At 41.6% G+C, this 22,500-nt stretch overlaps 1 protein-coding gene across 9 annotated transcripts in view; it reads right to left on the minus strand.

Moving 5' to 3' along the window:
• The window catches only part of BCL11A (B cell CLL/lymphoma 11A), a 107,881-nt gene that overhangs the window by 65,939 nt on the left and 19,442 nt on the right, over positions 1-22,500 (minus strand). The window contains exon 3 of one of the 9 annotated variants that reach the window (XM_025192093.1): positions 14,364-14,400. The exons of the other annotated variants lie outside the window; for them this stretch is intronic. Within the exon in view, the coding sequence (XP_025047878.1) occupies positions 14,364-14,400 (37 nt within the window). The remainder of the gene's footprint in view (positions 1-14,363; positions 14,401-22,500) is intronic. 9 annotated transcript variants of the gene reach the window in all.

Consider the following 22,500-nt stretch of genomic DNA (forward strand, 5'->3'; position numbering starts at 1 on the left):
AGGGGGTTGGGGGCGGGCGGCCACAGGCCAGTCCCTGCCTAGGGCCGTGGGCCACAGGGCTGGGCTGGACTGGGCTGCGGCAGTCCATTGCCTCCCCCTACCACTTCCCACACCCATGGCCTGCAACAGTCCGCCCCAAGTGCCCAACACCACTGCAAGCAAGCAGTGGGTGACAGGTGCTTCACGTGCACCCGCTGGGATAGTTCACTCCGCCACTGCTGCCAACTCCAGGATAGGAAGGGGGCAAGGAGCCATGCTGCAGCTGCAACCCACCTGTACACTGTGGCCCCCCGCATAAGGCTAGATGTAGGAGGTAGCAGGAGCTGACCTCCAGCCCCTGGGGTCACCCCATGGCCCCAGGTGCACGAGCGGAGCCTATTGGTGCCCACATCATACCATGCCACACCCCCCTGCAATGGGAAATTAAACCCTGCCCCCACTCCTGCTGCCAGCCAAAAAGCAAGTGGGAGTGGGGGTGGGGGCAGGGCCTGGGGACACTGCTCAGGACGGGGCAGTTTTTTTGCTGCACGGGCTGGCGGCATGTTGGGGGGAGGGGGAGGGGGGGGCAGGGGCGGGGGCACTAAGCCACAGTACAAAAATATAGGAGTAGATATGGGGCTTTTGGCCCGCCCCCAGGACCACTCACAAATTGTGCCCCCAGAGACTCAAGAGGCACCAGTCACCCCTGTTTCAAATATAAGAAAGATCCAATGTCCCAGAGTCAACCAAATGAACAAACTTCTGGTAGAAGAGGTATAACATTTATTAAAAATTACTATGGCTTCTTTTGGTCATATGTTTCGCTACCATGATGTGTGTGTCATACAATAAAGATGGAGCCAACCCACATCTCTCTTACTCAGCCAGTTAGCTTTTTATGAACCTATGGATGAAGTGGGTCTACAGAATAGTTTTTAAGGTAAACAGAGAAATGGCTTCCTAGACCAGGATGGGGTGGAAGAAAATGCAGAGTGCCTGTAGCAGAAGCACACAAACAGTTGTCAAGGCTGGTATCACTAGTGGAGTAGAAGGATTCGCAATGGTTTTCATGCAAAAACAAAATTGTTAGGGGAGACAGTTATGCAGGATCGCAAAGACCAAACCAAGAAAATTTTGAACTCCAGCAAGAGAAGCAAGTAGAAGGAAAAAATGAAAGAACAGAGTAACCAGTAACATAACTTGGTGGCGGCAAGGGGGAGCTGGAAGGGGAAAGCAATTAGGGCACCAGACCCAGGTGCCAATTAAGAGGGGGCACCAGAATAGAAGCCCCCAGGGAACTGCACCGCTGATACAACCAATGCTGAGGGAGCTTACACGAAAAAGGTATATACTCCCACCCCCAGCAATGCCCCAGAGGCCAAAATTTAAACTTATACCTATGAGGGTGAAAAATACCTCTGGAGTTTAGACAATGGATTAGTATAGGATATCTTGGATAAGAATAATCCAGTCCAGGGGGTTGGACTATATGACTTCTGAAGGCCCCTACCTCCCTAGGATTCTATGGTATTCAGAACAAGAAACAAGGAAGACAATCTCCAAAGGATTTTCACAAGAAAGTGCTACCAAGCAGCTCCAGCAGACAGTTGGGCTTCTGGGGAGACACTCAGCTTCCTGCTCCATGTCACCTCTCTCATGTTCTTTCACATGCACAAAGAATGAATGCCTGATCTTTAGTACCACTTCATCTTTGCTCCTGTCCTTTGGCAATTTGGCCTTGGTCATGATATCACATGGAGAAAATGCCTCTTACATCACTCACTCAGCTTTGCAGTGGAAAAAGAAATGGGTAAGCAGCAAAACTGTCAAGAGACATGCTAAATATGATCTGTTAAAATGTTTTCCCCAATGTGGAGATTTCCCTTTTAAAAGCTTTGCTAATTACTGCTTTATCCTGCAGGCCTGGCTGGCAATTCTGTCATATGCTGCCATTTTCTTAGTTCTCCAGAGAAACAAAAAGACAGTGACTATTTTCATAGGGTCAGATAAGCAGGAGCAGCACACATTTTTGGTTCTAAGCACATCATCACTCATTCTAGTATAAGGGCAAATTGAATCCCATGAAACAATTTTCATAGCATATTCTTCATCATTTCCTCCTCTTCCTTCACTGCTGAACATGGAAGAGATACACTTACATGCATTTGATACTATGATTAAGCATGCAACTCCAATTGTGCAGGTCATGCTGAGAAATACAAAGATACCTTCATCAAATCTGGCCTTCCTTGCCTACAAATCTTTGTTTTGCTAGAGATCAACAAAAGCTGCGCAATCCTCCCATTTCAAAAAAAGGATAACACTGACATAGCCAAGAGCAGAATTTGGCCTATTAACAACCAAGCAGCGTGGCTGTCATCATTGTTTGAGTAGCAACATATTTATGTCATCATCTGTCTGATTTTACAACAGGCAGTGCTACACTTTGGATCTAAATGTACCTTTAATGTCATACAGGCTTAATAAAGCCTTACTTTTTGTTATCCTTATTTATAAACATCACAGACATGGACTGGAGGATGAACTGGGTCCCAACAGCAAGCCTTGATTATTCTTAGTAGACGACTTGCTGTTTGTAGCTTTCTAGCTGGCTAATTTCTTCTGCCCTTTCATTTTGATCATTCTTCTAGTGTCTCTGTAATGGTGCTCCTAATGCTGACATTTCGGGAAATGTCTAAAATGCTCTAACCCCTGCACAGCCCCAAGGGAGCAGAAGGACCAAAGGTAAATGCTAGCTCTTCCCATAACAAGAGAGAGATAATCCATCTCGCTCTCCTCCCAGAACAACAAAACAGTAGTGGGAAAAGGGTTCCTCCAAAAGAAAATCTATTTAAATAAAATATAAACCACAAGAAAGATTATGGAGCCAGAACTAGAACTCACAACATCTGAAGATCTACTATAGTTGTGTAGGAGCAGAGAACTGGACTCATGAACCAGGAAATACCTCCCAGAGCTATGTTCCCACCTATCTATCAACAGCAGTAAGAATCACTGAAGTCAAGTGGGTGGTACCAATGTCAGCAAGGATATAACAACACTTAGAGATGCTAAAATGAGGTCTGTTGATCATGGGATGTGGTAATGCCAGGCACAGAAGAAAATCTGCAAGTGTCATGCTTTAGTAAAATGGACAAGGTACAGAGCTGTAATTCATAACCTGATCCAAACCCCATTTCAGTTAAAGCAAAGACTTCTATTGACTTCAGTGGATTCTGGCTAAGGTCCATCATGATTCATGTAAGTATATGCCCACTAGAAAACAAAGAACTAATGGTGTTTCAGTTAAAACAGCAAGGCCTATGCACATTGGGTGAGTCTACACATGCAATTAATGTGCCTTAAGGTTACTGTGCATTAAAATAAGGCACAGTAAACTGTACCCAGAAACACATGCAACCATACCGGAAGCAAATTTGCTCCCAATGGCTGTGTCCAGATGAGTGCAGCCACTTGTTTCCCCAGGGACAAGTTGCAACAGTGCACCTCATGCTGCTGCTAGTTGTCCCCAAGGAACACCTGTGCCATGCACACTCTGGCGCACGGCAGGTTACCCTGGGTGGGATAGGGGAGGCTGGGGCCGGCAACTGTGATGGCCCCAGCAGCCTTACCTGAGGTCCTGGGGGCCTCAGGGAGCTGCAGCCATAGTGCTCCTGCAGCTGGGAGCCTGGCCAGCAACCAGAATAAGGCTCTGGCCAGCCAGGCTCCTGTTTTGGGTTGCATGCACTGGCTGTGCACCTCCTCGCTTTTTTTTGGCCATGGAATCTTCTGGAGTCAAAAAACACCCCTGTGCTGCACGGTAGCAGCACAGACCATGCCTGAATATGTGGTGTCTGAAACTGCAGACGGGTCTGCAGTGCCACATACTGCATGTCCGTGCTCGTCTGGATGCAGCCAACGGGAGCAGTTGAGTGCAGGGCTGCTCCTGCCCCTCTGCCCTACTCTGCCCCCTGCAGCAACCAGGAGTAGCTCCAGGCTCCCCTGGTGCCAGCCCAAACCACTAGGGAGCACAGAGGTCAGGCCTGGGCTCCAGCGAGCAAGAAGGAGCTTTCTCAGAGCGGGGGACAACTACCAGCCGCACAGACCCCAGGATCACAGCCTGGCTCAGTGGTGTTGGCTTGGGGCAGTGCCAAGTGGCCAACCAGCAGCAGCACCCTGAGTTCTCTCCTCGCTTTGCTTGCTGAAGGCATTGGGGGATTCTCTATCCCTGGTCCCAGTGCTACTCAGCTCCCAGCTTCCCCCAGCAACCAGGAGCTAAACAGTGCCAGGACAGGAGAGCTGACTGTCCTCAGAGTGCCAGGCTGGAGACAGTTTCCCCATCCCATTAGCCCTGCTGCTGCCCACGCAGCACATGCCCCATTCAGCTCCCACTCCCCACTCATGCCTGCAGGGAGCCCCAGGAGCTGAGCAGCACCAGGAGTCGCAGGGGGGTCTATGCAGCAGCGGGACCACGGGTATTCAACAGGGAAGTAAGCAGCACCAGGACCAAGGGGAGACACATCCTGGTGCTGCTTACCCTGCCACAGCACCCCACAGTCCCAGAACTGCTTACCCCACAGCAGCTCCCCTGGTCCTGGCGCTGCTCAGCTGCCAGCTCCCCCAGACACGGGCAGGGAGGAGAAGCTGACTGGGGTGTGTACTGTGTGGGTAGTGGCAGGACTGAGGGGACAGGGAAGCTCTACTGGGGGAAACCGGGAGCTGAGCAGCACTGGGATTGGAGACAGAGAACTCTCCCGTCCTCTCAGCAAGCAAAGCAAGGGGACAGCTCAGGGTGCTGCTGCAACTCATCCATGGGGCATCACCCCAAGTCAACACTGGGGTGTACTGCTGAGCTGGGCTGTGATCCCAAGCTCCATACCAGAGCTGCGGACAGCTCCCCTCCACCCCCACCCCCTGCAGCCCTCTGCTACCTAGGCTGACCAGGAGCAAATTGTTCCCAATCAGCATCTACACATGCGCTACTTGCACAGTAGCTAATGTGCAGTTAATCTATTACCTGCATTTCTTGGTACTAGCAAATCATGCATTACTGCACAGTAAGTCCCATGCACGTTAGTCTAATGTGCAGCAAAGGGTCTCATTTAGATGCACCCAGTTTGTAGCAATTAAGAATTCAAAAAGTATCAGAAAGAACTTCATATTACAATGGTAAATACCTAGGAATTGTCCAAAAAAGTAGCTAATATAATAGGATGAAAATGAAAAGCATTACCAAAGGGCATAAAAATGAATACATAGCAGACTTGAATCAACGTATTTAATGCATGTCACTGCTTTTTACTTATGTTCTATATTTTATACTATTCGAGTGCTACACCTTGAAATATATGCATACAGCCAAAGCCACAACATCAGACTTTTCAAGATGTGAAAGCTGCAGATTAAAAACATGTTAGAACGCTTATTTTGCACTGTGCCAAAAATGTGTCTCTAACCTGTTGGAAGAAATGGGTGTGGAACTTCTTACAGAAAGATCATTACACTCGCACAGCAGAGTACAAGGTTCTCTCTCTTTGTTTCTTCCCTGTGTGGAAAATACTGACTGAAAGATGGCTCAGGTCCTGTCTAACCTCTATAAATTTAAAAAAATAATACAATTGAACAAGAAAGTTAAGTGGGACTCCGCTGAATCCTTTCCAACTAAAGTCAGTTTGCCACATAGGGATATAAACCACTGATCTCAGGGCTGAGCACGGTACTTGCTGATTCTTTTAGTGACTTAAAGTCACACCATGTGGGATACTGAATCACTCTGAGTAGATACAAAAATGTACACAAAACATAAAAGTCTTTCATTTGAACTGAAGTTCAATTTACAGCTCACTAGACTCAAGGGTGTGTTTGAGTAGCTCTTTGTTGTAAGATTTTGTTAAGGTATGTTCTAACTTGTTCCCTGCACAGTTTTGTAGTTCTTGATATTAACAGTCAATTATTTTGTTCAAGTGGCTCAAAGAATTGTTTTTCTGCTGTTAATATGGCTAGTTAAGGAAAGATAATGCAGAGCTATATCTCTGATATCAGTTCTAAAACTTAGAGTGGATACTGCCTGGACATTGCTATATTCTCTTACCTGTTACACAGCTTTCAGCTTCTCCTTCAATACTTATATAAGAAAATATCTTTAATAAAAATTAGCAATTGGAGTTAAATTGTGCAACCCCTACTCATATGCCTAAGCACCCACTCATGCAGATAGTCCCATTAAGGCCATGTTACTACGCTGATGCATAAGGACTTACCAAAATGAGTAACAGCCCCACAACCAGACCCTAACATAGGAAAAATAATCTCTTACAGTAAAATTCTTATATTCTTACTCATACTGGGGCCAACTACATGTGCCATAAACTCTGGAGCAGTGTGAGCCAGAGTAAACTACTCCCAGGCACAGCATCTACACATGTACCCGGGACAACAGCAATTTGAACAGAGGCAGAGCAGGCCCGAGCTGGCAGGAAGAACAAGGGGTCAGCCCCAGGTTCCAAGTGGCTGCATTAGGCAGCAGAAGGGCTGACTGGGGCACAAGGGCACTCAAAATGCAGAGCTGTGTGGCTAGGAGGTAGGCAAGAGTCTGGCCTCCAGCTGGTTGGGCTGAGGAGGCACAATTTATGCTCGCAGTCAGCATCTACACGTTTAATCTCAGTTAATTGCCCCAATGTAAAATAGTACTGTCCCCAACAATACTATCTTACTGTGGCATGAATTAGTTTACTGAGACCTAATACTACTGCACATATAAACAGTGATGCTTTACTCTGCAGCCAATGAGTCTACTCTGTAGTTAAGCGCATGTGTAGAAGAGGCCACTAAATAACATATTACTTTGTGGGAAGCACTGTTGTAATAAGTGGGACAACTTCAAAAGTAAGGTGCCATTCTGGTCCAAACTCATTATGTCACATCATAATGACTGTTCTACAAGTTAACAGATGCTGCCAGTTTCTAACAAATAAATTATAAAATTAGACTGAAACAATAGCAAGAGCAAATACTAATTATAATAAAACATGAAGACAAGCCAATCTCCCCAATTCCAACATTTTTTTTTTTAATGTTCTTACTTGTTTTATTAATTGAAGGAAATGCTTCTTTTTTCTCACCAGACATGAGGTGTGAATTATGCAAAGCAGTATTTGGATATGTAAACTGGATTTTTTTGCATATTGTGGTACTAATTAATAATGTAAATTCTAGACTCTTGGTGTCAAAATTGGGTTTTGGAGTTCTTTTAATAAATTCAAGACATTCATGTTTCTAAAAGCAAAACAAATACATAGGGTTTTTTCAGATAATATAGACATCAAGGGAGCTATATTCAAAAGCACTCAAAACTGGATTCTTAACACTGACTTCAACAGCACCAGGGTTAAGACAAAGTTGGGCACTGTTTTTTAAAAATCCCCCTCTCAACTTTACAAGTCATAAAATACCACTAATGCACACATTTTTTCAAATAAATTTAAACAAATCCCTTTTTTTTTTGGTCTACATGATCAATTTTTAGGAATATTTTCTACTCAGTATCTGTGCAAAATTTCTGTTGGCAATGAGAGACAAACACGTCTCTATCCAACCAATAGTGTGTGTTTGTGTGCATAGATACACATGCATACACTTATATATGTGCATGTAAATCTATATAACAAACCACACAAATCTATACAGAACAACTGATCTGGATACAACCCCAAATAAAATTATAATAATGCAACTAGATAGCATCTTTCATCTGATGCTGTCAAGGTGCTTTACAGTTATTAATAATTTAAACCTAACAACATTCTTATGAAGTAGGTACGTATTATGGAGCAGGGCACATAATGGATTTTTTCAGTTCAGTTGCTGAACTGAATAATTAGGGGAAAAAATTCATTTGGAGTTGAAGAAGAATAATTTTTTTTCAGATTGTTGGCAAAATGAGAAAACTGAACAATTTTGTTTAAGGTTGAACAAAACATTTCATTCAACCTAAAGCAAAGAAAGCATTTCATTTCATTTTCAAGTTATTTAACCCAGTTATAGCCTTCTTTTTAAAAAGTACGGCAATTTTTAAATGAAAAATCCCATTTAAAAAATAAATAGCTGAAACCTTTTGCTTCAAAAATGTTGAAACAAAACCATTTTCAAAATTCTTCTTTCTAATATCTTGGCCAAAATAATTCAATGACGTCATTGATACCACATCTTTCAGCAAACTTGCTATTCAACAAAAAAATAAAATTCACTCAGCTCTTAATTCTGTATAACATCTACTTTCCATATAAGCAAACTGAGATAGCGAAACTACAGACCAAATCTTAAAATTCTTAGTTAGGCAAACTTCATTCGGATTTCTTAAGTGGCACATCCAAATCACACAGTATCCAGTGGCAAACCATGAACAGAAGCCAGGGGTCAGATCACTTCCAGGCTATTGGAGCCATTTTCCATGATCTTACACAGGCCAGAGATCCCATGTGCAGAATTTCCCCTACACAAGAGGTGGGGGCATACTGAGTTGGCTGGGAGCATACGAGAGGTAGGAGAAAGCGTTGAGGAATTGGACTCTGGCTAGACCTAATCCTCTGCTAGCATAAGGGACCTTACCCTAAACACTTAGAATTAAAACAGAACCCCCTCCCCATTCCACCAACTCTAATTTGCAGCAGCCCTAATTGAGGAGTGTTCAGTTGGCTCTCTGAGGTTGCCACTTCCCGCTTGGTGAATCAGGGCCCAGGAGTCTTGACCCAAACAATCCTTTGCATTAATGTTCAAATCACATCTTCCTGCAGTGACATAGACCCATATATAATTGTCTGGGCATACTCCCCTCCAGTGCACAGCATGTAATGCAGCCCTCTACTCCAACACATATTGAAAGTCTAATCACAGCATCTTGTGATAGAGCAATGATTCTTAACTAGGGTGCCTTGAATTCCTTTCAAGGGTGCTGCAGAGTGCTATTCAGTGTTAGTAGTGATAGGTGTGCAAATATGATTTAAAAAATAAAACCAGAGATTACAAATAGGAATTCATTTGTACTAAAAACATTCTACCCTGTTCCAGTCTTTATAGTTTCTTTGCAACAAAAGACTTGCTCTATTATTTTTCTGTAGTCAAAAAATGAGTGAAAACTAAGAAGCACCTCAAGTCTGATAAGGGGTGCCTTGAGTCTAAAAATGCTGAGAGTCAGTGTGATAGAGGAACCTGGTGTTCAATCAGTCTAAGATTGTGGAAAGACATAAATGGAGTGTTGACAGCAGCTACTGAACCAAGGGATATAGTTTGGTAGAAACAGGAGGAGTCAGGAGGAAGTAAATTTTCTCTAAAGAATATCAGTATAAAACAGCAAAGCTTACAAAAACAGATCAGAAGGTAAGGCTACCCTAGACAATAATAATTTGTGATTAGCTGGCTCTGTATATGTTGTGAGCATATAAAAATGCTTCACCATTTAGTGCAATGCTCTCTGTTACAGTAAAAGTTCTGACCACGAGACATATGTCTGTGTACTGAATGACCCACTTCTGCCTAAGTAGACACACCCGTCAAGGAACTGAGGAGGACCTGCATGAACCACTGTTTTTTCAGCCTGTATTTTTTTAACTTTGCCCCCTGGTAGGTATGATAAGATGCATTCGTACACTTCCAGAGCAGACTGGGCTGTAACTCGTGCTGGCCACACGCTACAGAGAAAACCAGTTTTTTATACCTTCTGTGACTTTTTGTTCTGATGAGATGGTGCCACACAGCCCTTCATGTATACTAAACAACATAAGGCTATGGAAGGAACATGACTGTTGCTTAAATCCTAACAAGCTTACTTATCAGATCAGAAGCAATAAAAAGGATGCCAATAATATAGGTGACACTGTTTTTTCACTGATAAATTACTTCATTTGTCTGCTTTTTTCTGGCAGTTTCACCTGGTTTGACTCAGTCAAATGTGTTCAGAAGTTGTGTTCTGTCACCTCCGACTTGACCCCTACACTCCTGCCTGGTGAAGGCCACCATGTCAGGTGTTGCCCCATTACTATCTACTGCTTCACTCCAGGAAGGCAAGGTGCCAGCCAGCCTGGAACAGTACCATCTTGCTGAAAAGAAAAATATCTCTTGACATTAACAGCCTTGCCAGTTATCAGCCAGTCTCTAACCTTTCATTCTTGAGGAAGGTTATTGAGAAAGCAGTTTTGGAAAGCTGCATTTGCATCTTGATCTTGTGAGGTGTCTTTGACCCCTATCAATCTGGCTTTAAACAGGGAGATGGTGTTCCCACTTAATGTCTAACAATGTCCTTCAAGCAATGGACACCAGTAAGTTGTCCCACATAATGTCATATTTCCATCTATGTCTTGGCCCTGAGACCCTGACAACCTGTATTTCTCTCCTGTGGATCCTACCACAGGAATTCATATTTTTTTGAAATCCCATTCATGACTACTGTCATGCATTCTAGCTGAAAACCAAAACCCAGTGACTCCTTTTCTTGAACCAGTGAGCCATTATGGGCAAATAACTCGTTTGCAGTGCGCATTGAGCTGGTGCCTGTTCACTTCTGGGTCCAGTGCAAAGTCATGATCTAGAAAGACCCAATCTGGGACACAAATAAGCAATTTCCTCTTTCTTTTCCCTGAGACTGAAATGACCTACAGCACTGCCTTTGCTATCAGTCCCTAATGATGACTGCTCTGAGCCCAGCAGTAGAGTGCTCTCAGTAGTGAGGTCATGACCTTTGGAGCAATCCACCAGAGTCCAAATTTGAGGTCAGCATCAGATGGACAAGCTTTTAGCTTATCTGTTTTTAAGGACAGGAAATATTTAAATAGAATTTTCTCTCAGGTCTACATTTTCTGTGTTTTTGTAAAAATTAACAAAACCTGCTTAGCTGTGCTGAAGGGATGGATGCACTTACAAATCAATGGATCAATCAATAAGTGAATAATATTAATCCCAGGCCTTGCTTTAAACCATCTGTGCAGACAAGCTAACGTCACAATGGAAAAGATTAGCACTGATTTTGACTGTGCATTTGCCAACCAATCATTTCCAGGGTCTAAAAGCCACTGATCAGAACAAACATTCTGAGTGACGGTGGGGTAGAGCAGTGGTTAGATTAGGACAGCATGGCAGTGAGAACATGCCGTCAGGTATCTAATCTCAAAATAGTCACCTGCATAGTCAGAACCCCCAAACGGGCACTAGGAGAAGGTGGGTGGGGAAGAGCACCAGTCATGGCACCCTGTACTTGTTGGTGCTAGATTACATTTCCACAGCAGCTGCTCCTTTTGTCTACTTCCAGCAAAGCCAAACCAGACTAAAATTTAATTTAATCTGCTGTAAACCCAAATGTCAGGCACTTAGATGGCAGCTAAAAGTGCCACTCTCAGATAACTGAGTGACACTTGCTAATAATAGCCTATGCATTAAGAGAGCAAGAGCAGACATGTTGTGTAACCAAAGAGGAACCTGTATATGGGAACAGATCGGTGTGGCCAGTCACAGCTTCTTAGGCAGTAGATACAGCACGAAGACCAAGCCCACCCGGTCTCTTATGTGATTAGCAGCACTAATACCACCAGTGACCTCTCTTTCAAGCCAGGAGGCAACAATAGTCCTGGCTTTTGTTAACAGGAGAACAAAATGCCACCTTTTACAGCTCTGCAATCATAGCTCTCGTTCCTTTTCATCTTTTGGAGGCTGTGCGCTAGACCTTTCTTACAAGGCATGCTGCTTAACCCTTCATGGGACTGCTTTCCTGTGTGTATTTTTCCTCTTTCTGAAATTATCCTTCTCTAGTTTCAGTTAATTTGCACTGAAAATACCAAACAACCCATGATAGCAGATGTTATCCTCCAGGTGATGCATATGTAAAATATGTTCTTCTTTATCACTGGATTTTTCTGTATGCCATAAGTAACGTAAGTTAGCAGTATGCTTCAGTGGGTCATCAGTTCATCAGCATCCCTGTTAAACTCCTCCCCAAATCCTGCATCTCACTGTAGCTCAAAACACCCTTAATTAAAGGGATCAACCCACTAGTGATTAGCAAAAAACTGGTTTTAACTTGAAAGAACGTTTCAGGATTTTTTGTCAGTTCTTACAGGGTACAGTAAAGCTTTTTGCACTTTTTTTCTGAGGATCGCACTTTTCAAAGCTGTTAGAGTTCAATAACTATTCCAATATAAATGACAAAGACAATGAAGAAAAAAAGGTTGGGATATTGCACTAGCATGAACTTTTGTTTGGGCTCAGTATAACTCTTGTCATAAGAGGCAGATTACTTGGAGATGCTGAGTCCTTCTGCTCACACTGGCTTCAGTCAGAGGGGTACTCTATATCAGGATCTCCAAATGATCAGTTTCCAAATGTTTTGGGATGGAATGGGAGAATGGTGGCCTGCTCCTTCTCACTGTCCACCACCCCTGCGCCCACCCCTCAGCTCCCCTACAGATCCTATCAAGGTGCAAAAGTAGTGATCATTTTGGGTTATTTTCCTTCCAAGTACTGTAAGTGTGTGCTCTCCCATAGCTGGACAGTTCTGCACAGAATATGCTCTGTGCAGAGCATGTCTTGGATATACAGCTGACTGGATGTGTCAGTTATGTTCCAAATGGGTTTTCACAGGTCAAGGTTCTGTAGGCAGCAAGAGCAAATACTATTTTTAGACGAGATAAGGTCACAATGCTTTTAGAGACAGTGAGGTCTACAATAAAACCTATTGATCAGTCTCTGGAACTAGTGCTCCAGAGAGACGTGCAGATTGAAACAAAAATTGCCTAGCCGTTTTCTCTATAGACTCAGTGGGTAAAAGCTTGTTGGACTTAATATCTTTCAGGAGATAGAATAAGTAAGAAGTAACTGTGTACAAATTACTGTAGTCCATTTAACCAGATGCATGGGGAGGGGGGTGGAGAAAGAGGGATCCAAAGGAGACAGATCTAAGCATACTTCTGTGAAGAACATAGGAGTACTACCACAAGTGCAGCAGTCACAGAGGGACCAGAGCAAAGTGCTCAGTTTACAGTTAAGAGAACACCAGTTCATCAATGAGCTGTTAATTCTTGATCCTTTGCATTACAGTATTTTAGGAATAAGTTACTACTACCAGATTTGCAGTATCATCCCCCTGTATAGGGCTTGATTATCCGAATACGCATTTTCACAAACTGTATTATCTCAGTGATTGCTTTAATGGCAGGACCATGTTTACATTTGCTATTCACCCTACAGACTGAGGAAGTGCTACATGAAAACAATGATGATTTTAGGAGAGCAAATAAGTATTTTAAATGTATATTAAGAAAATATTTTGCATGCATTCCTCACTGGAATACTTATATATTATATGTATATATACATGCACACACACATACATACACATTCCTATGAATTCCAGTGATGAAAATTCGAATGCTACTCAGGGGCTAGTAGATGAAAAATCGACCAATATACCAGCCAGGCAAATTACTTAACTGGGTGGAAGGTTCATACATTTACCAAGGTTTTCACAACAGATCCTAAATAATTTATCTAGGTCCAATAAAAGCTTTAAGCAAAACACTGAAGTAATGGGCTATCACATCTTAAACTTCAACCATAGATCTAAAACTTTAAGTCAATTACATGCCTGTAAATATCTCTCCATTATGAGAAGCTCTTTATTGTTTTTGGAGACTTGCGACCACAGGAACTAGTGTGAAACTATAGGGTATCTTCATTTATCATCTGCTCCACTCTCACAGCCTAGCTCGCAAACAAAATATGCCATGGTAAACATAATCCATATATCACATTGTGACATGACTGACCCCATTAGCAAGCCAAGGCTGTCCTAGCAGGAGGACCCTACCATACATTAACAATACAATGGCTGATTGCATGATACAATAATGATAATAGTAATAATAATAATAATAAAAATAATATGAACAGACAGAGAAAGAATATTGTGCTGTGAAATCCTAAGCCTCATCCATGAATACGCCGGTTGTTTTCTATTCAGGACCAGAATTTTATCTATGTTTGACTGTTCATGTAATAACATATTGTATAAGAATGTAAGCATTTACTTGTGTACTACATGCTCTGTCCATTATCTGGCTACTAGACTGCTTAGTATTTTAACTTTCTTTACAATGGATGTGATAGGATGTAAAATCTCAAACAGACAATTATCTGTATGTTGACTGAACTATGAAGGTACTACAATAAAAAGCATTATGTCTCAAAGCAGCACAATAACAGGGATACAAGTTAAAAAAGAAACACCGACTCAATTCATTCCAAAATATATAACCTTCAGAAAAGCTAAGAGAAACACTTTTCTATTTAGGAGATAGTTATAAAAAAAAAATCCTTGGCTTCTAGAAACACTTGTTTCATACCTTTTACAATTTTCTTCCTACTGTCTTCTGGCTGGGACTGTAAAACAAAGTTTAAGATAAAAGCAGTCACGATGTTACGGGATAAAACTACCGGAGAATTTAGGACATTACTGCAAGCACTCATAGTTTTAAAAACAAAATAAGAGTAAGTTAATCAAGCCTCTAAAGAAAAGAAAATTGTGATTTGCTGTAGTAGATACATAAAACTAAAAAATTCAAAACACACTTAAACTGATGATAACTGATATTATAAAAGTATTTTTTTTCCATAAATTATTATCAAGCACAAAGATGTGAATTTGGACTTGGTAATAATTGCTGATGTCAGGAAAAACCACTGACTACAATGAAACTTCAGTGTGTATGTTAAGTATACACACATGAATACATGTGTGAATACATGCACACATACTTTGCTATAAAGAGGTTTTTGGCAGGCATCAATTTAATTCATATTTGAGCTGCATAATTTCCTTTAAGTTTTTTTTCCCCCTGACTTCAATGGATGTTGGATTGTCCATCTGAAAACAGACAAGAACAAACCTAATTCTGATCTCACTTTCCCCAGTATGTCTATAGAGTAACTCTACTGGCTGTAGTGGAGTCACTCTGGATTTATGCCAGGGCAACATGGAGCAGAATTTGCCTTAACTATCCTTGTTCTGTACTTATGCTGTTGCTTTTTCCCACTCCCTGTGTTGACAGATGAGAATCATCCCTGTTAAACACGCTAGCAGGCAATTTACGTGGCTGTGCAGCAATGAAGAGAGAATAAGGAGCCTCCACACCCCTTTGCTTGGCCTGTATAAGGGCTGGGCAGAATTCCAATCTCTGCACTCATAAGAGTCCAGCCACAGCTCCTCCCTACTTCCCTTGGGGCACAAGGCTCCCCAGAGGGGATGGGGAGGAGCAGGGAGGAGACTACAGCATGGCTCCATTCCACTGATGTGCCAGCCTTCCAAAATACCTCCTGGTGCTTCTGATGAGGTGCTTCCCTGCACTACAGGCTAAATGCATTTTACACAATCTGGCCCTCAGGCTGTGATCCTAAAGTCCATATGCAGGCAAAACTCCCACTGACTTCAACAGGCATCAGCACTCAGGGAATATAAGGCATCCGTGTAGTATGGAGGGGTCTAGCCAGAGGATTTCCTGCTACACAGATCTTCCAGTCTGAGATGCTGGGGGCCAGGGAAAGGGCTGTAGCAGCTACGTGACAACTGAGCTTCAGTAGCCTTCCATGGACTTGATACAAGCCTGACCCAGCCTTCCTCCAAAAAAGTGGGTTTAAGATTTGACCTATGTAAGTGCTAAATAAAGCACTGTTTGACTTTCAACAGCACCTTGGGCCTGCTAATATAATTCCAGCAAACATTAAAGTTGCACAAATCCTGCAAACACAGATTCATCAGAAAAACCTAATGATGCCTCCTCTGGTTAAAACAGATAAAATCTTTTGAGAAAATAAGCAATAAAGCCATGTATCCATTGTGTATATATATCCGTGTGTGTAAACAGACACATACATATATATAATCTTAGAAATATATCATGTGAGAAAATGTGTGTACACACACATTTATATACATGAAATTTTTTCTCCTGTTATAAATATTTGATCTTATTAAACTCAGAAATTCTGTTTCAAGTGATGGTACTGATTATGCTTAGGGTAAAAGGATGAACCAATGAAAGGTGTTCACTTTCAGTTGTAGATCTTAATGCATGCTACTCTCTGCAGACAATACAACAAAATTTTGGGTTAACAAGTGTACAAAAAGAGGAGAAAGAAAAACTAACTTTCAAGTGAAAATTTTTAGCTAGCTAGTGCAGTGTTCAGTACTAAACTTGAAAGCTTCTAAAATACAAACAGAAAACAGATATTTGCTTCACTGTAATAATAGATAGTGACCATGTTGGTTTGTGAAGCTTTTAGCATAAACAATATGCCCATTTGTAATCTATTGTCTCTGTTCCAAAATACTGGGCTTAATACTGAAAGCCTTACTCACATAAGTAACCATCAGCCAACCATGTAGTTCTACTGAGATGAGTGGAATTACTGGCGACAGTAAGGATTACCTAACTGAACCAGTCTTTACAGGATCGGGCCTTTTCAACATGGAAAAAAAATCAAACTTTTAATTTTTGCCTTTTCAGTTTACTTTTAAATTAGCATTCAGTGCCTAATGCCACAACATGGATAGCTAAAAATGTGTGTGCGGCTATGTCTTCCATAAACAAAGTAGCTCATGTTTGTTCTTCATTATTTAGGAAATGCACATTAATTACTGCAGATTTTCTCCTATACATCTACTGTATCTCAGACAGAATTGCTGAGAAGGGTCTGCAGAATAAAAATGTATGGGGTAATTAAATGGATATTTATAATTAGAACTTAATAATTTGCATCAGGGACAAATGAGCTCTGATTTCAATCTGTAGTGCATTTAGATTAGCCTGAAGATAGTGTAATTTGATGTTTTATAGTCCTCCTCTCAGATTATGAAACAATACAGTCTCTTTAAAGCAGCCGTGTTTGTGTCAGGAGTATGTTAAGAAGAAGCTGCAATGAAAATGTTTGACAACGTGAAAGCAGCCATAAATTACATGACAACTGTGTAAAAGTCATGATGAAACAAATAAAGGGCTGACCTATAATGCATCTGATTCATTGTGGCATACAGAACTCTCTGCACTAATCTCTGCACAGCAAAAGCATTCTTAAGCGTGGAACTACTTAGCACCAAGAAAACTGTAAATTATCACTAGTCAACAACATTGATTTTTAGTCGACATTTCAATCAGTTTGAACTAGAAATACTACACACAGCTCATCCAGCAGTCTCTTAGCCAGGCTGCTGCACTGCTATAGCCTTTTCAGTTACAGTACTCCTTATGTCCTTATGTTTTCATTGTACAATATTTACTGTAGAGTCTCTAGACAAAGGTACTTGACCCAAAGGTCACAAGTATGTCACCTTGGGCATTCAGATTACTTCCACTACACATGAAAGACTCCCAGATGTGGGGGGCCCAGGTAGAGCTCACTCTATCACTTAAGACTTATGGCATAGGTGGTCTTACTTGGGGTGAATTTCACTGGGAGTGAAGATGAACTGAATGTTCAAGAGACAAACGTATCGAACCTGGATCTGGGCAGACCCTGAATAAGCAGCTGTGGAGGAAATGGCCAGCCAGGCAAGGATTACGCAACCTTATGTGCCTCAGAGGACAGGCCGCCTTCTAAACTAATATGGAAGCCAGCAAAATGGCTACTGGAGCTGCAGTGATGCCTGTTTGACAGACTACGATTCTTATGTGGCAGCAATGGAGATGCAAGCCTGCCGTCCTACAGCCTCCTCACAGATTTCAGAGGATGAATGTCATCCTCTAATCACCTAAAGTCAGTCTCAATTAAAGATTCAAAGTAGACCTGCTCTTGTTTTCAGGGGAAGGCAAGCATAAGTAACCGAACAGAGAAAACATTACTATTGCGATAACCATTAAGAGACAGTTGGGAGAAGAAAGACTGGCATTGTGGTTAATGTACTGGGCTCACTTCAAGCTCTGCCACAGACTACCACTGTGCCCTTAGACAAGTCACTTTTCTTCTTCCTTACAATGACAATGGTACTTCCCTACCTCACGGTGGTATTATGAGGATGCATTCCCTAATTCCCATGAGATTCTCAGATACTAATGCACTGGAAGCTATATAAGTAGTTAGACAGGCAGATAACAAACAGGCTGTACACTACATAGACCAGCCATGTGCACAATCAGATTCTAAGAAGAGGTAAAGGTATGTACAGTAGCTAGGAAGTTTACAGTAAAGCCAATTATGGTTTGACATGCATCTCCAAGATCAAGATAAGAAAAGGCTTTGCAGAGGAGATCACCAATCCTTGAGTAAGTTCATAGAGGTGGAGCCCAAGGCTTCTTCACAGATTTTGCACTTGTCTTCCACAAAGGAAAATTAAATGAGCTACTTACAATTGAGATTTAAGCTGAAAACTTGGAAAGTGGGAAAACAGTTCTATCTTAATCCTCTGCAGTACAAACATGAGGCAGCTGGGGTCTGGACCCCCTAAAAACATACTGAGTCAGTGAATTTATTGATTCAGGGGGCCCTGCACCTTCAGGAAGCACTGGCAAGTAGCCCTGTTTTTACTGACATCCCCATAAAGGGTCGTGTGAGATAGGGTTCCACGAGTGACTTGTCAGTCCTCCTAACTGGTGCTAACTGCATGCACTTTTGGGATACTGCGGGGAGATTGTGGGGTAACGTGGAATGACTGTCAAAGAACAGTTAGGCATCGAGTCCCCATAGCTCTTTGTGCCTTTGAAAAATTATCCCTTGCTGTCTTAGAGGGGTCCATGTTTTCCTAGCTACTCCATTTCTTCAGGTTTTGAAAACAATCCAGTGTAAACTGGACAGAAAGCAAAGCACTGAAATCTTCTTTTGAGGGGTTTCTTGTTTGACTGGAGTGCATGTTATTCAAATAAGTCACAGCAAAATTCAGTTAAGCTGCTGTTTGTTGCAGCACGATGAAACTGGCCTGTTTAAAAGCAAAAAACGTCATGATGTTATAGACTGAGCTGCCTGCCAAGACTGGTAAGGAGCTGAATAACTGTCAGAAATAGACAGCATAATCAGAAACAAAAAGACTGATTTGGGATCGTATAAATCTAGGTCTACACATACATACTTATATACACCGACTTCACACTTTCCTGCTGTCTAACCCATGTCCCTTCAATGGGTCAGATCAATCCCCAGGATCCAAATACCCCTGAACCCTATCCTATGGCAGCTCTCGTGCCAAACTCTGGATCGAAATTTTGTACACTCATTTCTCCATGTCAATCTGTAGCTGTATCTATTACAGCCTTGCAAAAGCCTACTCAGCTCAGGCAAGTCACTGCTTTTTTTAATGAGCTAGTAAATTATCTTTAGTTTTCCACATTCTCATCATCCTCACGGCAAGGGAAGGCAAGTATATTTTGCAGTTAGGCTGGTAAATTTTTGTGACAGCTATGCAAGGCTGAAGACACACAAGATTTGTCTGCATGCAGATTTTTCACCTGTTTAAGTAAAGCAGTAGAAAAAAAGATTTCATTAAATTGGTGAAACCAGCTAGCATGGCCGTAGTTATGCCAGCATAAAGGTGTTTATCCGAAACACACTATACCAGTATAAACACCATTATGCCAGTATAACTAAATCCACACTAAGGGATTTCCCTTCCTATTTAACTAAATTGTTTTTCCTACCAATTTAATTAAATTGGTGCAAAGCCATTGTGTAGACAACAAGCACACACACGAGTAGGAACAGGCTTTCTACCATGGAATTATCCACTACAGAGTTATCTTTTATACTCAGCTGACCTGCATTCAGTCCTTCTCTTGTATTTGCCTTTCTCAGCTATGCACAGATTATTTCACACATGCTTTTTAACAGTGAATTTAACTTCTGCAATTCATGAAATCTCTCAGACACACAAACACACACAAATTCACTACTACCACACTCTAAGTTGAATATGCCTCTCAGAACACCAAAACCCTTTTTGTCCAGGGCCCTCAGGTTACTGGCATCATTTCAGCTCTATTTTCCCAATAGCAAGTCAGGAAAGATGATAGAACCTGTGAGTGTGGCCAAAAGACTGGTCTCAACTGGTTCAGAGGAAAAAAACTGAGCTATGTCTTTTTTTTCTTGCCTTTAGCCAAAAGACCTGGGAGCATTTGATGTACAGTCAGCAGGTATAAAAAAATTATTGAAAAGGCTTGACTGCTCTTGGGCTATGACACTCTCATCAAAATCTGGACTGCAGCCAAGTTCATCTGTTAATGGACAGCCACAACCACGGCCCGCCCCTCCCCCAACTTTTCTCTTCCCCTCCCTTAGTCTTCTCTGTTCTCCTACCTCTTTCTAACTCCTAAAAACTAGACATCGATTATGTCTGTGTTTTTCCCTTTCTATTCACGATAAACAAAGTGCTTCAAGTTCAGGGCACACCCTGGGACCCTTGACAAAGCAATCTATCATTCTGTCTGCTAAACCAGTCTGGCCACACTAAGGCTGAAGAGACTAATGCTTCCAATGTACAATTTTCCCTTTGTGCTCCTGCCCTATTACTACGAACCTCTTTTCTTTACTACCTTCTCAGGAGCAGATGTGCTTGACCACTTTGCCTAAGCCCCTCCTGGCAGAGGCATTTTTGTTTTGTTGAAAGCAACCTCAAGAATTAAAGCAAGGAATGAACATAGTTTCTGTCTGTCCCCCTCCCCAACTCCCCTGTCGTTCCCCACATCCACCAAAACCCAGAACTATGTTTCCTTCTTCTGTGAAGAGTTCTTTTTAAAAAAGTGAGTTCGGCCTTAAATCACGTCCATTAATTCATTCTGACTTGCAATTAAATGCAAATACAGTTTTATAGCCAGCATGGAGTGTATTAATTTTAAGAGCAAATGACAAAATAAGAATGCAGTCCCTCCAAAAACGAATAATGAATTGCACTATAAATAATACTGGTGGTCACATTCATTAATGCTTTCCAAGTGCTTTGAGATCCTGGGTGGAAGGGGCTATAGATATGTAAACTAACGCCAGATATAGTGACAAGCCAACCCTGTCAGTGTCACACACTGTAGCTTTCCCCATTTCCTTGCCATCACCTGACCACAATGCTGGGAAATGTTATGTCCTAGATTTATGTAGCCCTTGAAGTCAATGATACTTCGGATTGACAAAGAACAACACACCAAGCTCAAAAGGGTCCAAATCTGCAAAGTTCTGAACATCTCCTGTAGGGCGTGGCGTGCACACAACTCAGTTATGGAGGCACACACATCTTCCCAGGATCAGGCCCAGCTTTATCAACGTGGGACTTTTCATCTTAATATTATGCCCAATCCTGCTGCGATGCAAGTCAATCAGTTTTGCAATTTAGGTTGATGGAAGGACCATATTTGGTTCTCTAAAAACAGAGCACTCAAAAATTAATAGGAAACCACAAAATACAGTTTCCAAAAGGTACTTTGTAACAGTTAACGTGCCCATGTTGTAATGATCCCAGCTGCCCAGTTAGCTCTCACCCCTTTCCAGGTCTGCACAATATTGCATTTGCCTGTCAGCATAAAGATCCACTGCAATGTTTATTAACCAACATGGGGAAAAGAGAGGCTTTGCTACATCCTTTGTTTCATTAGGACAGCTGTGTGCCATTCCCACCCCCTCCCAAAGAAATAATTAAATCCAATTAGGACCGGAAAATAATTTACATTTTAGTTCAATGTAACATGGTGGGAAAAAATTATCACATGAAAAATGTTCCTTAAGATTTTGTTCTCTTACTAGTTATTTGCCTAATTTTGTATTTTAGGCTATTAAAAATGCGCTTTTATTCTTTTAATGTCTGCCTATTAGTTTTAAATTTGGAGCATGATGTGTGTGTGTGCGTGCGTGTGTATATGTATGCATGTATGTATAAAAACATTCACAGTGTCTGTGTGTGTATACACACACATACATACATAAATGAACACATATGTGTGTATGCATGTGTGTATATAAGCTTATTACAATTAACTTTTTTTTTAACAGTTCTTTAAACGTGACAGCTCATCTAGATCATTCCCTATATTAAAATTTGGTTATGTTCCTTCAATAGTTATTCTGAGAAGTGGGTTCCACTGCAGTGGTTTACTGATTTACAGAATCTTGGTATGTGAATGGCAAAAATTCCTTGGCATAAGTATGTTTGCTGATCAAATTTCAGATCATGTGTTGTTCATTATTACGACTTGCTCAAAAACAGTTTGTTATAGTTATTTGCCTCAGATACTTCTTCCTCTTTAAATACACTGAAAACAACAATTTTGGGAGGAGAGGAAGAAACATATATCAATCCTTTTCTGTGTCTATACATTGTCTCAAAACTGATTTTGAAGAGGTTATGGAAACTAATATACAATGTTTTAGGATTAAGGAAGCAAGGAGAGAGGAAGCGAGAGTAAAATTAGCAAATCAAAATTTAACAATATCAATTTCAAATGTGTTTAAAAATAAAGCATTTTCCCTCCTCTTTCTAAAGAATTATTTTTGTATTTGATATTTGTACAGATTCCA

Source organism: Alligator sinensis, unplaced genomic scaffold (assembly GCF_000455745.1).
Source record: "Alligator sinensis unplaced genomic scaffold, ASM45574v1 scaffold219_1, whole genome shotgun sequence".
Taxonomy (NCBI): Eukaryota; Metazoa; Chordata; order Crocodylia; family Alligatoridae; genus Alligator; species Alligator sinensis.